General features: G+C 49.0%; 1 protein-coding gene across 1 annotated transcript; it reads left to right on the top strand.

Annotated features, from left to right (window-relative positions):
• Window positions 1-668: 668 nt before the first annotated feature.
• Window positions 669-13043, top strand: LOC104614290 (cystine/glutamate transporter-like; the record flags this gene model as incomplete). The annotated part of the gene is made up of 11 exons (XM_010288820.1): window positions 669-795; window positions 1527-1642; window positions 2226-2351; window positions 4764-4863; window positions 4953-4997; window positions 5185-5308; window positions 5626-5729; window positions 7572-7668; window positions 8708-8857; window positions 11826-12000; window positions 12904-13043. Coding segments are annotated over 11 exons (1229 nt in total), but the record flags the coding sequence as incomplete, so codon positions are not given.
• Between the last annotated feature and the right edge of the window lie 3506 nt (window positions 13044-16549).

Genomic DNA, 16549 nt, shown 5'->3' with positions numbered 1-16549 from the left:
AGCGGGCAGCCCCGCGTCCGCCCGCGCGCTGAGGTGCGGGAAGAAGGCTCAGCCCCCCGTGCCGACGCTCCCCTCGCTCGGCACCATCGGGGCCGTGTTTTCCTCCGGTGGCAGGTCTTTCCTCTCAGAGGAGATGCCCTTTCAGGTCCTCTGCCCAGTGTCTTTGGATGAAGGAAGGGGCTTACGTGAAGATGCGAGATAAGGACGCGGGAACGCGGTCTGTGAGCAAAACGTGATTGAAATGACCGGTTCGGCCACGGCCTGTCGGCTGAGCTGCCCCAGCTGCCTTGTAAGCACCATTTCTCCAGTCTGACTGTGAGGAGAAGCGAGAACCCAAACCTCCGGGACGTTTTTCAAAGAAGACCTCCTGTGGCTTAGTGCAACGTTTCTATCGCACACCTTTCTTTCCACGTAACTTCCACGGAAAAGTTGTATCATTAACCAGAAAATGGAGAATTTCTTCCCTTCTGACAGAAAAGTCAATTACTTCAAAACTTACTTCAAAACGCTGTAGCACACAAAACCAGGGCTGAGTGGTTCTGCTAAACCCCTTTTTCTTCCTCTAATTCACTACTTAAACAGACTCATTCAATCCCTGAAAAGTCACGCAGAAAAGAGAAAATCCGCGGGATGATTTACTCAGTGCATTTCTACCTGAACTTTTCCAGGTGCCTTGTGTTATGCAGAGCTTGGAACAAGAATCACCAAGTCTGGAGGACATTATATCTACATCTTGGAGACACTAGGGCCTCTGCCAAGTTTCTTATTCCTGTGGGCAGAGTTTTTTGCTATCAGGTAAGAGATTTTGTTTGTTTGCCTTTTGCCGGATGCTGTGACGATTTAAGAATCCAAAAGTTACGGTGCCAGGTAACAGTCTAGGCAGTTTGTGAAGGAAAGAGTAGAAACAACCTGAACAACTTTTAAAGATTTTTCAATGATAAAAGGAAGAAGGCATAATGAGTAAATAGTTACATGTGCTCAATGTGATTTGTACTTGAAGAATATCTCTCTCGTTCCCTGGCAGCTGGTATCCTGCAAGAGCCATGGTATTTTTCAGAGACTGACAATAGATGCCAGATTTATTTCATATCTTCTGTTTGCATTGTGAAACTTTTTCAGATTCTCTTGTGGAGACAACTTTCTGGCTTAGCCCTGAGTTAAATAATATTTTAGAAGATTGTAAATGACTTCGTTTTTAACTTTAAAAGGAAAGCCCTCACCTCTCAATAACTTGTCTCCTTCGTCTAAGCTGAAGGAGGACATATGAACCACACTGCGTTGCTCAGTATGATTAATCTCAACTTTTGCTTTCCAGCTGGGAATTAATCTTTTTGTAGCATGCGATTTTTAACCCATTTGCTGAGAAAAACCTATGAAAAAGACTCTACGGGAATTCACCAGCTGCGCGGGAGAGCAAGACGAAGCTGGATGGGGAAACTTCCCCCGCTCCCCCAAGTTTTGTGCAGTTTTACATCATGCCATTTTTTGGCTGTCTGCAGACCACAGTGTGCTTGGTTCCCCTCCAGGCCTGCCAACAGCGCTGTGGTTTCTTTGGCATTTGGACGCTACATGCTGGAGCCATTTTTTGCGCCCTGTGCAGCACCGGTCCCTGCTGTGAAGCTCGTGTCTCTCCTGGGGTACTGTAAGTACCAGCCGTGACGGGACTGCCGGTCTGGGGGTGTTGTCTTCTGGGATAACTGTGGGGTAGCGGCCCTGTCTTTCCTCCTGGGCCACCCAAAATTTCCTGATCCAAGATGCTGGTTTGGGGCCGTCACATTCTCCGAGCGGGGGAAGTGGCCTCCCTGCTGACCAGCCGGAGCCCTAGGTCGGGGGGATTGTGCCAAGCACGGGAGTGGAAACTCTTCACGTGTAATTGTGCAAATGCCGCCTGGGTTGAAGGTGCAAGGCTCGACGTTTTGGACTCCCCTCCTGGTGCACCCAGCCCGTGAAGCTGTCCCGCCCGCTGCGGGCTGGTGTGCGCTGGCACGGGGCCTGCTGTGAAGGGGGCTGCTGAGACCTCCCTGCAGACTCACGCCTTCCCCCCAGGACAGGAACCAGGCTCCTGGTCCCTCTTAGGAGCGTAACTCGGCTCCCCCTTCAAACGCTCCACGCTGGGCCGCAGCTGTAACGTGTTTTCCGACATCTCTCACCCGGAGCGTCCTCTCCGTAAAGATGCAGCCTGGGCTGCGTGGGCTACAGCTGTAGCTGTGTCGTCTCCTCCCCAGACACGGTCCTCACCCTCAACTCCTGGAGCGTCACCTGGAGCGCCCGGCTGCAGACGGCTCTCTCCGTCGTCAAACTCCTGGCTCTTGCCCTCATCATCGTGCCAGGGATGATGCTGCTGGCCCAGGGTAGGTGTGCCGCCGCGTGGCGGAGGGAGGGTGCTCGACAGGCCCCCCCATCACGGCTTCTCTCAGTCCCGGGTGACAAGCGTGGTCACCCCTTTAGCTTCCTCTGGGTGTGAATTAGGAGACCAGGGTAGCTGGCACTGAGCTGCACCCTTGCACTGGGCTGGCGCGCCTGGCCCAGCTGCGCTTTCTCCAAAAGCGAGTGAGCCTCAGCGCCTGAGGCTGTGTGAGCCTCCCCGGGGTCATGCCGGCACCTTCCTCCGCAGACGGTCTTTCTTTGGTGTCAGACTTGCCTGTTTTCAGCGTGGCTCGGAATCCTTCCCAAAGCAACATAAATCTGATGGACATCAGGGATGTGTGACAGCATCCCGTGGTGACCCAAGCCAGTCACAGCTGTGTAATGAGTTACCAGCCCTCAGCTGAGCCCTGGTAACTGCATCTCTAACCTTTCTGTGGCTTAAGCTAATGTTTTTTACCTCCTAATTGAGATGGGCAGTAACTTGGTAAACTTACAACGGGCTTGCGCAGGATGGCACACGCATCCAGAGTGGGGAAAAAACCCCCACCAGTAGTATCTTCTGGGAACGATCTGAGAGTATTGGCTTTAAACCAAGCCCCCGTTTATAGAAAAGCCCAAGGCATTCCCACTCGAGGGATGAAGCCTGCTCCCTCCAGGCTATTACCTTCCTCTGCAGGGAAAGCAACACGGGCAGCGGGCTCCACGTTCGCTCTTCGCGGTGTCTGGAGCCGGCTCCTTTGAACACGCGAAGGTCCCTCGGGCTGGCAGCACTTCTGAACTGAAGGACTGCGGCTAGAAAGGCCCTACAGCTAGAAATCCGGAGCCATCGTTGTTAGGAATGCCTTCAAATGACAGTCTGGAGCCCGGGCACCCATCCTCCCGAGGGGAGGGTAAGTGCCGGTGACGTGTGGAGGGGGAATTCACCAGGAGACCCCGCATGACATGTTGTATTTAATGAGGCTCACGGGGGACTGTAAATCACTTGTTAATGTATTGCAGACAATAAATCCTTTTTACGCACCATCACTTATCAGCAACCATTTTAGAACATAAAGAGACTACTCTGATAGGCCCACTCACATCTTTTGCTTTAGTTTTCTTTGTAACTATTTTCTTTTTTGCTTGTTTTTCTGTGCTTAAAAATCAGTTTCGTGCTTTTAAATCAGTTTGCCTGATTCCCCTGCCTTATTCTACTTATTTTGGTTACACTCTTGTCCTTTCCTCTGCCATTACCTTCCCTTTGGCTCAGGTTTGTTTTAGAGACTTATGGGGCCAGTATTTCAAACCCAAATGCGCAAAACTTGTCACAGAGCTCCTTGCAGAGGCACCTCCATGGAAGTGGCCTGACCTTCTCCCTGTGCTCCATGCCATTTCATTCCCGTCCTGGTGCAGCCCAGCTGGGCGAGCTCCACACTTTTTACTTTTAAAGAGGCTTTGATATGGAGAACGGAATATAGATGTAGAACCAAACCTTGGGCCACCCGGATTTGAAAATGCTGGAAATACAACTCCGTTTGACTATGGTTTTTATTGGTCATCTTTGAATGAGAGGCCATTAGGTGTTTCTCCCTTCCCCAGGTTTTTTTGGAGTTTGATAAAATACGGTTCATAACCAATCGACTTTTTTTTGTTTGGTTGGTTTTTGTCTTTTGTTGTTATTTCAAGCAGAGAACTTTTAGGAAGATTGGGAGAGTTGGTAAAAAGGGATCTCTATCTGAGCCACCTCTACGGTTTAAATTTTATTTGCTTTGCCCTCTGTGTCTTCAGTTCCTCCTCCCGCGGGCGAGCGGCGGTGGCTGGCAGGGGCGGTGGGCAGGGACCGTGCCTGGAAGGGGGTCCAGGCTGGCGGTCCCCGCTCCCGCTCCCTCCTCCGCCCTGGTTCCCATGCTCCGGCCAGCATGGGGCTGGGTCAGCGCTCCGGCAGCGGGATCAGGAGGGAGCACAGCGAGAGCCGAGTTAGCCGCCTCGCTGGCTGCACCACATCAAAGCGGAGTGTGCATCCAGCTGCTTGGGGGGCTGGGGGCGGGAAAGGGGGGTCAACACAGTGAATTAATTTTCGGCCTAAAGAAAGGACAACTTGGGTCCTCTCGTCTCCGTGATCTCCCGTTCCCACAGCAGGCTCTGTCTGAAAGAGAACCAGACGCTGGCGTTGCCCTTCCTGAAATGTCTCCTGTAGCTAGATGGGGGACAGATTTGTTCTGTCACTGTTTGTGAAGTAAACGCGTCAGCACAGCACTGCAAATTAAAACAATGAGACAAATCTGAATACCTGGCTCCAAGGAAGCCACAAACACTCTTCCCAGGTCTGGGCAAGAGGTGCAAGGGGTGTTGTCCCGCGGGAAGAAAGGCCATCTCTGACGTTTCCCTACTCCACGTCTGTTGTTTGTCTTCTGCAGGCCACACCGAAAACTTCCAGGACGCTTTTGACAGACAGTCGCTGGTTTTGGATAAGCTGCCCCTGGCTTTTTATGCAGGCATGTTCGCATATTCAGGCTGGTAGGTGTGACAGGAGGGTGCTCCACGGGCAGCAGACGGGTGTCCGAAACATGCCTCAAACTCTCTCCCCATCTCTTCCCACCATGCAGGTTTCAGACCAGCTTTGTGCGTGAAGAGTTGGTCAGACCTGAACGGTAAGGCTGGAAAGAAGTTTTCTGGGGTTACCAGCCTCTGGGGTACCACGGCTTTCCCAAACGCAGTATGGGAGGAAATACCTTTGTGGGTTCATCTGACCGACATCAGCTGCAATCTGCAGTAGTACCGTGCGTAACAAGGGATAACAGGTCGTTCTTTCTGTGTGTCTCTTCCCCTATCTTGTAGAAATATCCCCCTGGCTGTCATTGTGTCCATGATCACGGTAATTGTGGGGTACATGCTCACCAACGTCTCCTACTACACAGTCCTGGGAACGCAAGACGTTCTGGCTTCTCCTGCTGTAGCTGTGGTGAGTTGCCACCCTACTGTTGTCTTTCTTCGGTGTGGTCAGCTTATGCTGAAGGGGTGGTCATGGCAAGTGTTTTGGAGATGGTTTTCCAATCAAATGCTTTATTGCTTTGTAATTTCTCTGGATTATTGGCCAACAGTAACTTCTTCTAGTCTTGCCTAAAAGATAATGAAAAATAACCTGCAGATGACAGTAGAAAAGGCAAGATTTATGAGTAATATTTTACTCCTTCAATGGAGGAAGTTTTCTTTCTTTTGAACCTGATGTTGTCTGGAGATCACCACATGTTCCTAAAGTCACACTTGCTTTTCCTCCAGAGCTTTGTGCAGCGAGCCTTCAAAAGCCTGATCTCTGTGGTCCCTGTCCTTGTCGCACTGTCCTGCTTTGGAACCATGAATGGAGGGATCTTCACGTTTTCAAGGTTACGTTCCTAAGAATTTATTACTCTCTTGGCTTACTGAATCGGAAGGAAGCACCAGCAACCTGTGCAACTGCCCACCCATGGGATGGCATTTTAGCCACTCTTGTGGGAAAAATAAGGCCTTTGCCTCCCAGGATGTCAACTACGGGATGATCCCTGTTGGCTAAGAGTCTACCCTTTCTATTTCTGGTCCAGACTTTGGTATCTAGGGCTGGTCACAAACAAAGATCTTTATCTTCTCCCCCTACCCTTCAGTTTAAATCCCCAGTTTAAAGTGAAATGTCAATGTTTCTGGTGAACTAGAAGCTTTGTTGACGTTGGCAGCTGCTCAATGAGACCGAGCCTTCTTTCGCTGGGTTCACCCAGCTGCTTTGCTGCAGGGCACAGGGTCCCTCTGTTGTGAGGATTTCTGGCCAAAGGCAAACTCTCCCTTGAGGACTTTGCTTTGAGGTCAGTGAAACATTATCAGGGACAGGCTATTCCTAAAGCAATAGTCGAGGCTCAACAAGTCTTGTAGCAATAAGAAAAGCTTTGTTCCATGGAAAAACTATCTCACCAGCTTCACTGGGCTACTACACTGCATGTCCTTATGGGAGTCTTGAAATTGGAGAGGAGGGCAGAGCTCATGGAGAAGCATGTCATGCTGGTCCTGAGGAGCTGAGTGAACTCTCTGGAGCCAGTTCTGTTTCACAGCTTTAACTGTGAAGGAAAAAATCAGTTGATATGAAAGGGATGCTTCATAGCCTGAAAGCTAATGAGTTATTTGATCCACTACCCTGAAGTCCTGTGTTAAATACAGGTGCAGAGAATCCTCCCCGTTAGCTCCCCTAGATCGTGGTTTTCTTTGAGGATGAGAAGTCCCCAGATAGCACAGAGGTTCTGCGTGTCCCTATCGCCTTTCGCTCCCCCATCCTGGCACCGTTGACATAATCACTGCAGAAAGGCCGTATAAAGAAGCGACGGGGCCTCCCTGGCTGCTGGCCAGCCCACACCCCTGCAAAACCGCAGAGACGGCAATAAAACCAGCTTTACACTCATGCCCCAGCCGCCTTGGGCCCTGCTCTAGCCCAGCCGATGCTCTGACATGGTTTGTTTGTGGATATTAAATTTATAAAATTGGATGCAATGCCTTCTCCCTAATTGCCCTTTCATGAGGGGTGGAGGCAAGGAGCTCTCTGCTGTCATTGTGTAGCTGGACTTGTGTGTAGCTGGCCTCTCTGCAGTACACCAAACTGTATTTTCCAACAGCTGGCCAGAGGATTGAAAATCTTCTGGTATTTGAGGAAATTGCATGTTATGTTTTTACCTATATTTTAATATATTTATATATTTTTTATATACAGTTATATATCTTTATTAAAAAATACATAGGCATCAAGACTGCCAATCCCCTTTCATAAACTCACCAGCCTCTCATATAAAGATATGAAGTTTGTGACCCCTCCACTTCCTACTGGAAAGATTAACCCCTTCTCTGATGGCAAGAAACTTTCTTGCTTCTGTTTCCAGCCTGAACTCATTCATGGTCACTTTGGACTTGCCCAAAGGTCTCTGCTAATGAGCCACTCAAGGGGATGCTGCCAGTGGTCCTGCTGGTGGGCTCTGTGCTGCATTGAGATAACTGGTCCTGGGAGAGCTGTAGGAATTCAATGTTGGGTTTTTCTTCCAAAAGAAAATCTGAGAGTGCCCCAAAAGTGCACCTAAAGGCAGAACTGTAGCCTTCAACAGCAGACCTGTGCTAGGGGGGGTGCCTTGTGGCCTCAGGCCAGTCCAGCAACTGATCTTCTCACTTCTAGTCTGGATATGGGATGATAATGCATAGGGCTCCCTGTCTTTTGCTAGGACTCTCTTTGTGGCTTCCAGGGAAGGACAGTGGCCTCCTCTCTTCTCCATGATCCACATTCGAAGGCACACACCCCTTCCTGCTGTCATGTTAATGGTAAGGAGATCTGGCTGTGTGACATGCCCTGTTCTTGCAGTCTTGGCTCTCTTGCAAAGCCTGGAGAAGCTAAAGAGTTTTAAAGGGTATTGAGACACTAAGTCATCTTCCAAAAAATAAAGAAGGTGGAATACTGGAAATGGCTGCAAAGTATTAAGTCCCCTTGTGCCAACCATGGTATCCAAACCCACTACCTGTTAGTCCCTGCCTTATGGCCTTGAACGCCTCTTTTAAAAGTACTGTCCCCACCATCTGCCACAGTTGCTGATTGATATTGTCCTATGAAAACACTTCTGCCAGGCTTTGGCTATTTGAAAAGCCAAAATTGCCAGGCATAGTGGAAACGTAGGGAATGAGGATTTGTGGAGGTGTGCTCAGTTTTGGTTTGGGTTTGTTTTCTGGCAACGGTCCAGCTCGATCCAAATTGTGCTGCTGTGCTAAAAACTTAGCAGGTATCTTTGTAGGTAGCCTTTGTACCATCAGTGCAGGCTTTTGGATCATGCATGTTTTAATTGCCCTGCATAGGACATGGAGCATCAATCACAGAATCATTAAGGTTGGAAAAGACCTTTAAGATCAGCAAGTCCAACCATCAACCCAACACCACCATGCCCCCTAAACCATGTCCTGAAGCGCCACATCTACACGTTTTTTGAATAGTTCCAGTGATGGTGACTCCACCACCTCCCTGGGCAGCCTGTTCCAATGCTTGACCACTCTCTCAGTAAAGAAATTTTTCCTAACATCCAGTCTAAACCTCCCCTGGCACAACTTGAGGCCATTTCCTCTCGTTCAATGTTGCTGTTGATCTTGAAACGATTACTCCTTTCTGTAGCACATCATAATTGCGTATTATGATATGGTACAGTCAGTCTGTGACACAGTTTTGTAAAGCACTTGGTGACCTCTGAAATGTTGGGGTTGTGAAGTAGCTGCCCATGGTTATAGGGAGGCTGGAAGAGATGATCCATGCTACCCTTTCTAGTCTGAGGGCCATAGTAAGGCTTTAATGACTGTATTTCATCTTCACAATGCTCAGTTCCCTTTGGTTACTGCCATGGTGTGTATCGGAGATATCTACCATCTAATGAACTTCTTCAGCTTTTCCCGATGGCTCTTCATAGGATTAGCCACCCTCGGGCTCATTGTCCATCGCCACCGTCACCCGGAGCTGCACAGCCCGTTCAAGGTAATGCATGACCTGTATCTAACAGCCAGGAATGCACAGGCTTGTAATTTCTCTCTCTCATTTGCTACGCATTACAAGGCCATGGTTGCCTTTAGGCTCTAAGCGGGTCTCCATCCCTATCGGTCAGTTAAGGCATGTAGGAAGCTCCTGGGGTTGGTTGATGTGCGGTAGCAGCTGGATGTGGCAAATCCTATAAAACTGGTTTCACATGGTGTCATCAGTGGCAGCTGTAAGACGGCAGCCTGCTCCAGGGGACAGAATTCCGGGCTGGGAACCGGGAGGTGTGAAGGTGGCAGTTCCCACACCCACACTCATCTCTGGTGGGCTGCAAGGAGGGACCCTTGCCTGGATGTTATTTCTGTGGTAGGCAGGTCTCAGCTCTAGCTGAGAAGCAGAAGGGTGCCAGGCTTGGGAGGAAAGAGCATGGCTGGAGGGATCCTGGGAGCAAACCTGCCTTAAGGGGAATCACCTGCTGGCACAAAAATATTGTATAGTGTAAAGCAGCTCATGTGCAACTATTGCTGCTGCAGGCTCTGAGGACGCGCGCAGCGTGTGCACGCGTACCACGAAGTGTTTTTTTCCGCAGTCAGCTAACAGCAGCTAATGGCCAGTGCAGTGTGTGGGCCTGGAGAGAAGGACCTTCCTTCTCACTCCAGGCAGAGAGAGGAGAGCGGCTTTGTGAGCCTCTAGCTGTGCATGACCTTTGTGGGCTGCCCGTTGTACCAAGAGCCCAGGCGTCTGGTGGGGTTTGAGGAGCTGCCTGACACGTGCCACGTCCAGACTTCTCCCATGCTGGTTTCCAACCAGTGCATGGAACTGGTTGCATCCATTCTTTCCCTAGTTGCCGGGGGGTTTTTTTTCTGGTGGGACAAGTTTGGAGGAGGGTGCAGGATCTACTGCCCAGGCACTGCCCTCCTGTGCGCCTGCAAAGCTCTAGCACATTCAGACCGGTGGCCATAAGCATAAGGCGAGAGGCATCAAAAGTGGACAAAGGGAAGGAGGGAAGCAAGGAAATTCAATTCCACCTGCTCAAGGGGAAGTTGGAGGATGCCTCGTCCTCTCTTGTTTTTCCCTAGCCTCCAGCTGGGGTCCTCCAGTGGCCCTTCTCACGCTGCTGGGTGCTGGGGAGCAGTCGGTCCCCCCGTGTCAGCAGGGGAAGCTGGAGTTGGTGCTGGAGCAGCTTTCTTGCACTCAGGGCACCTTTCCCACTGCCGGAGAACGTGCAGAAGGTGTTTGGCTGGGGTGGTGCTTGAGGCGTGCACAGTCTGTTGCTGCCTCTGGTCGTGCCTGCACGGTGCTTCCAGCCGTGTCCTGGGGAGGAGAGGAGACCTCCGAGGCCACAGGCAGTGGGCAGCCCATTAGGAGAAGCTCAGGAGACAGAAACACTTCCCGTGGCTCCCAGGGCTCCTCCCCAAGCCATGCAAGGCCTGTTGTGTAGCTTGGGGTAATTTTTCTTCTTGGTCTTTGCTGGAGACAGCGTGTTTAGCAGAGACCTTGAAGCTTCCCAGTTTGTTGGCTGGCTGCACTCATGTGCTCACATAGAACCGGATTTTAAATAACTTTTGTCTTTTTCTTTTAGCTTTTTCAAGCTTCTGGGGGGAAGTTTGTTAGTGGATAGCACTGGTGATGTTTGCAGCTGCTGAGATTTTGCCCCATTTTGGTTTAGGTGTAAAGATTTAGGCTTTTAAAGGTTCCTAAGGGCAGATTAAGTGAGGGAGGGAAATGCTGGTCTTTTGGTCAGTTTGGTTGAGATTTTTCTCCCCTCTCCCTAGTTTTTATAACCACTTCAAACCCGAAGCCCATCTTAACTGCAAGAGGGAAGGGCTGCGTGCAGGTGGTGTGGGCATGTGCTGCGCTCTAGTGGCCAGAGAGAGGTCGTCTTCTGCCACTAGCTTGCGGAGAACAAATCATGAAATGCATGTGATTGTGCTGGTACTTCTTCTACACTATAGTATTTTAAGTTAAAAATGGTAAGACAACACCAGTAAGAGGAGGAAGCAGTCCTCTCTCACACCTCTCAAGCAGATGTGCGGCATAGTGCGGGCACACCGGAGAGGCTGGGGATGCTCCAGCTGGAAAGACAGCAAGAGCACATTAAGTATGGTGGCTGGATGGCTGACATTGCTAGAGCAACGGATCTCTTCCAGCTCAGCATGGTAAGGGTCCAAAATAGAATCTCTGTTACCGGAAAAGAGATTGTCACCCTAGGTGAGACCAGCAGCTCCTTCATTCTATCAGTTATGGTGAGGAGTAACTTGGCTGAGGTTGGATCCAAAGACTGAGGGAATGTTTCACAGTTTTATTACTTATTGCAATCTTCTGATTTAGTCTCCAAATAACCCAGATGAATTGGCTTACCCAGCAGGGTAACGCTGAAGTGCTGGCTGCTGCTTCGGTCTTTCATCAGAGTGTCGTTGAAACTCATGTTCTTGATGGAGGTGCAGTGGAGATAGGGAGTATGGTCTATCCTTTTTTTGGCCACTATAATTCTCCGGCCAGCTGGAGGCAGGTTAAAATGAGTCAGGAGTGTTACAACCAAAGAACGGTTTTATTCAAAGAGCTACTTCTATCCTTGGCTTCAGACTTTCCACGAGTGGTTGCCGCAGGTGGCAAGTAGGTACGTGTGCACGTGCGTGCACAGGAGCAGTACGTTCAGAGAGCAGTGGGGTATAGGTGACTTGTCCCCCCACTTGGATTCCAGTTGCAAGTGAGGTGAGGCTTATATTGGGAAGGAGGTATGCACCTCACAGGGCACACTGGGCTTTGAGGGTGGTACGAGTCAATTTTTGTTCTATGCATCCTACTTGTCCACAACTGATTGTACAGACCCAGTGTGCGGGACAGCTATATGATTTTTCTCATCTTCTTTAAGATGGAAAAGTGAATACCATGTGTGTTGGCATGTATGGAGGCTGATTTGCTACAGCCATCACTTTTGCTTGAGAACCATCTCTGCTCTTCTCTGCAGGTTCCCCTGTTTGTTCCTGTCTCTTTTACCATCATCTGCCTCTTCGCTGTGGCAATGTCTTTCTACTCAGACCCTGTGAACATTAGCATTGGATGCACCATGGTTTTAAGTGGTTTTCCAGTCTACTACCTTATAATCCACAGGCAAATGTTGAATCGTTGCCGTAGCCTGTTTTGTAAGTACGCATTTGAATTTCAGTCTTCTGGACCTAAACACACACAGGGGTGGGAATGCTGGTTTGTTCCCAGGGCTCATCTCTAACCCAGATTGCTCCATGACCAACAGACCTCATGAAACCTAAATCATGACCCCTGCCACCCCTTCAATGGCTTTCCCAAGATGCAGCCTCTGCCGCCGAAGAGACGAGGGGTAGGCTGTGCTGCGGCTGGCGGGCAGCCGTGCGCCCCGTGTGTCTGCCTGGCGCGTGAAGACGCCGATTAAACCAGCCTGATGCTTTGTTTTAAAGTTCTGAGTTCTACCAGTGAGGGGAACAGAGAGGCTCGCTTTTGCACCCCAGCCCTGGTTGCTACTAAACTTTATTGTATCTTTGGGATCACCACCTCTCAGTCAAATTTGGCTGACAACGAGCAACAAGATCAAGAGTTAGGATGGAGAGGGTCTGGCAGGCAGACACTGTATCCCTGCGCACAGACGTACGTGCCGAGAGGCTGGGGAGAGGACTGGTAGGAGAAAGACGGTGCTGCCGTCTTCTGGTGAGGAGACCGGGATGGTTTTGGGCACAGATGTGGGTGCATAAATGGCATACATATCCACTCCATGCAAGCTCTAGCATAGATTTCTTTTGGGGGTAACCCTGGTGGCACAATGATTTACTCGGAAACAAGAGCCCAGTTTGGAGTTTAATTTATAATTTCAGTTATGAATCTTGTTTTATTTTGATTTGATGTTGGGCTGAGGTGTACCAGTAACCAGTGAATAGAAGAAAACATGCAGGCAGAAAGGAAACGGATACAGTGATCTGCTAACATCTCCAGCCGCCAGTGATGATGCTCTGATTTTCATCCATATCTCAAGATTTCTTCTGGACTAAATTTTCTTCCTTTCTTCCCCCTTTCAGATTATCTTACACACAAACTACAGTTACTGCTGGAAGTAGTCCAACAAGAAATCAAGACTTATTGAGAAAACCACCAGAACTCACAGGAGAAGATAAAATCTACTTACTCTGTTTCTGATACCTCTGATCCTACCAAAAGCATGCCATGCTCTTATTCTTTGAATCACTGGAAATGAAGATGAGCCTGAACTAAAACCTTGCTGCAAGTGCTCCTAAGCTTGCCGACCAGGATGAGGGCGTCACATCTGTTTCTGCCCTTTTCTTTTTTAGCAGAACAACCTAGTCCTCTGAAATGAGCTTGCTTTGCCTGCAGTGTCTTTGAAACCAAGATCCTAATTTTGCAGCTTAGCCCAGTCTTCAGTGAAACAGAGTGTGTGTATGTATATACACATATCTCTATACATACACACACACTATTTTTTAATTTCCTAACTTGTCAAGTAGAGGAAGGGAGCATGTTGCAGAACTTAAGAGTCCAATACATGGAAGCCAAATGCAGGTTTCAAACTGAAGCGTTGTAGTAGCCATGCTGTGGACAAGCATTATGAAGGGAAATGGGTGGGGAGAACAAATTAGAGATACGGTAGACAAGTTGGAAAGGAGGAGGCAGGGGAATAAAACTTCATTCATCAGAAGGTGCAGATTCAGGTTAATGAGAAGATATTTGAAAACCCTTTGAAATTCAACTATTAACAAAGTAAGGTCAGAATGTTTTGCTTTGATTGTTGTATAAGCAGAATAAGTTTATTTTGCTTTGAAATAATTTTTCCGGTTTGAATTTTATTTTTCTGAAATTACATTTCAGAATGTGCAAGCACATTAAAAAAATCAGCTAAATATCGACAAGTATATAGCAAAATGGATCCTGATCCCTCCCCCAGCTCCCCAGCCCCACTCCTCATCCAGTACTACCAAGGAAGTTGAAAATTCAGATTTTGGCCCAACTCCAGTGAAATACAATTTCTCCTTTAGTTAGACAAGACCACTGATGAGACTTGGGCAGATTCCTGAATAAGTGCGTCTTTTGGTGCTCTAAGAATCATAGAATCATAGAAAGAAGACATGAAAGGCTTCATGTCAGCTCTTTAACTTTAAATCTGCGGTCCAATATCTTGCTGAATTGATACGTAAATGCTCATTTGAACTATTGACAAAAGAAATGTTTCTGTTATTGGACTACTTTGGTTTACATTATTAATGTGGCAACGTTATGTCCAGATAAAACAGCAATTGGCTATTTCCAATCACTTAGTTGTTAATCTTCTCCTAAAAGATGGGAAGTGGTATGCTGAGACTCCTCTGATGACGGCTGGAGAGAGGGACAGCAGAACGTGGAGCATTTTTAATCTTTTGTATCAAGCATTTATGTACTTAGAGTAAAACCCAAGTACCATTTGCAAACGCTGTGTAATCTACTGAAACTTGTAAAATTCGCTATCAAGATTTGAAAATAAATAAGTTGGGTTTTTTTCCAAAGCAATTGAGAATTAATATTCTTGTTACGGCTGCTTCCCGTTCCTGTGCTGAATTGAGCTGGGAGAGCAGCAGCGTGGTTGCAGGGCTCGTTTCCCCCCTTCCTGCAGTTTAATTCACAAGCCGCTGGATATTGTCCAAGAGGAACTCCAGTCTTACTGGGAAAACCATCACAAGCTACGAGGAGAAGGTACCGGCTTTAAATGACAGCGTGTGAAGCGAGGTCTGGAAATGTTTCCAGGCTCCCGGGCAGGGGTCGGTCCCCGCTCATGCTGGGCTTTGCTGAAGCGGAACCCCTCGTCACACCTTCCCGCAGCCCCCCGCAGCCAGTCCCCGGTGTGGGAACCAAGGTGTGGAAGACCTCGCAGATCTAGGTGAGCCCCGTCACCCCAATGTAGCCCGAGTCCACCCCCGCAGGTACTGGTTTGGGGGATTTTTCACATCGTGAGGTAGGAGCCTGCGGCGCTGCCTGCCTGGTGCTGTGCTGCAGGAGCCCTGTGGGCACGGTGTGCCTGCGCCGTGGCATCAGCACTCGTGTCACACCTTGGAGCGGTCTGAAGTCGCAGGAGAGCTGCTGTGTGTCTGCAGACAGATACACAGAAAGGGTGAAGCCTGACTTTTTTTGGCTGTTTCTGCTGACGAGAAAAAGGGAACAAGGATTGAAATTCCTGGGGGAAAAGTAAGTAATCCTACCTGCTGGACCTTGGTTTCTTGCTACATGATAAATCATTTGACATCTGCAGGGAAATCACACTTGGGTGCCTCTGCTGATTGTGCAGGAAAATGATCTTGCAGGATGTCTGCTCAAAGACCTGTCAAATACTGGAAATGCAGACGGATACAGTAGCATGGTTACGTCGACACTAGAAATCAGAGGTTCAACAGCTCCAAAGACGACATTGCAATTAAAAGTGATAAAAATAAAAAAAATATGATGTTCAGAAGGTACCCGTTTACAGTGAGCTCAAGTTTCCCGTTTGTGGTGCGTTGTTTGTTTTTAGGGAGCACAGTATGCTGCTCCCAGCCAAGCTATGTAAACATTTTCTACCAAGCCAGAATGTTTTTCCTAGAGCTGGTATCTCATGCCTGCTGAAGCTCTTGGCTTCAGTTCAGCAGAGTATTTTACTAGGTAAGTCGCATATGCAAAAATGAACCTGAGGGACCTGATGCTATAAATCTCATCAGTCAAAGGGAAGCATAAAAGTGCAGCTGTGGAACGGACAGCCAGAGGTCAAAAGCCAGTCAGAAAAGGCTAGATGGGGAAGAAACAAACTTCATAATCACATGTGTGGGGTTTTTTTTTTTTTTTTAATACTGTGTCTATAAAATGCACTTAGAGTGCAGCTTTTCCAGAAAGTAAAACAGAGATTTATGTGTTTTGGCCATTACTGATCTGGTCTGACTAGATCATTAGGAAATAAAAAAGTTCCGGGCAATTCAGCTGAACGTAATTTGTGTAACAAAAAAACAATAATAAAAAAAAGTTTGCATCTGAACAAGTTTAGGTAGTTAGTACTACTTGACCTGTCGTTAAGCTTTATTCTTCAGAGCTCTGCTGGGAAATGCTGTCAGCCTTTTAGATTGAAAGGCTGGAGGTCAGGTTGGAAAGCTCCTAACCCTTCTCTGATTTCCGCAGGGGAAAAAAGAGGCTCCGGCTTCAAGGTAAAGGAACACAGACACTCGGGATAGCGCGGAGCTCTGCACGGGCTGACTGAGCTCGCCCCACGGGGCTCCGCGCCCGGTTCGCACTGGTTTGGGTGGCTCCGGGCGGCACGGCGTACTGCAACCCCACCCCCCCGAACAGTGGACTAACCGACACGGGGAGCGTGTTGAGAGACGCACCCGCTGTCGGCACCGAGATTCGGGGTTCGCTTTGCAAGGCGAGGCCACCTTTTGGCTCTCGGAGAATGATGTTCAGCAGAAGCTGCTCCCGGCGGGAATCTTGGAAGGAGAAGGTCCTGAATATGCGCGGCCGCCGGAAGGATGGGAGGAATCGGGGCAAGGTAAGTGCTGGTGCACAACCACGGGAACCAAGCGGCAAGGGACAAGCGACGCCGGTTCGCGGGGGTGTTGATTTTACCGAGACATCTGCCAAAAACCTCAGCTGTGCCTGGCCGCCCTGCTCGTGCCTGGCAGATGCGCGTGCGTATGGCGCAACAGCCCGAAGGAAACG

Source organism: Phaethon lepturus, unplaced genomic scaffold, assembly GCF_000687285.1.
Source record: "Phaethon lepturus isolate BGI_N335 unplaced genomic scaffold, ASM68728v1 scaffold47726, whole genome shotgun sequence".
NCBI lineage: Eukaryota > Metazoa > Chordata > Aves > Phaethontiformes > Phaethontidae > Phaethon > Phaethon lepturus.
This window is presented reverse-complemented; position numbering and strand designations above follow the sequence as displayed.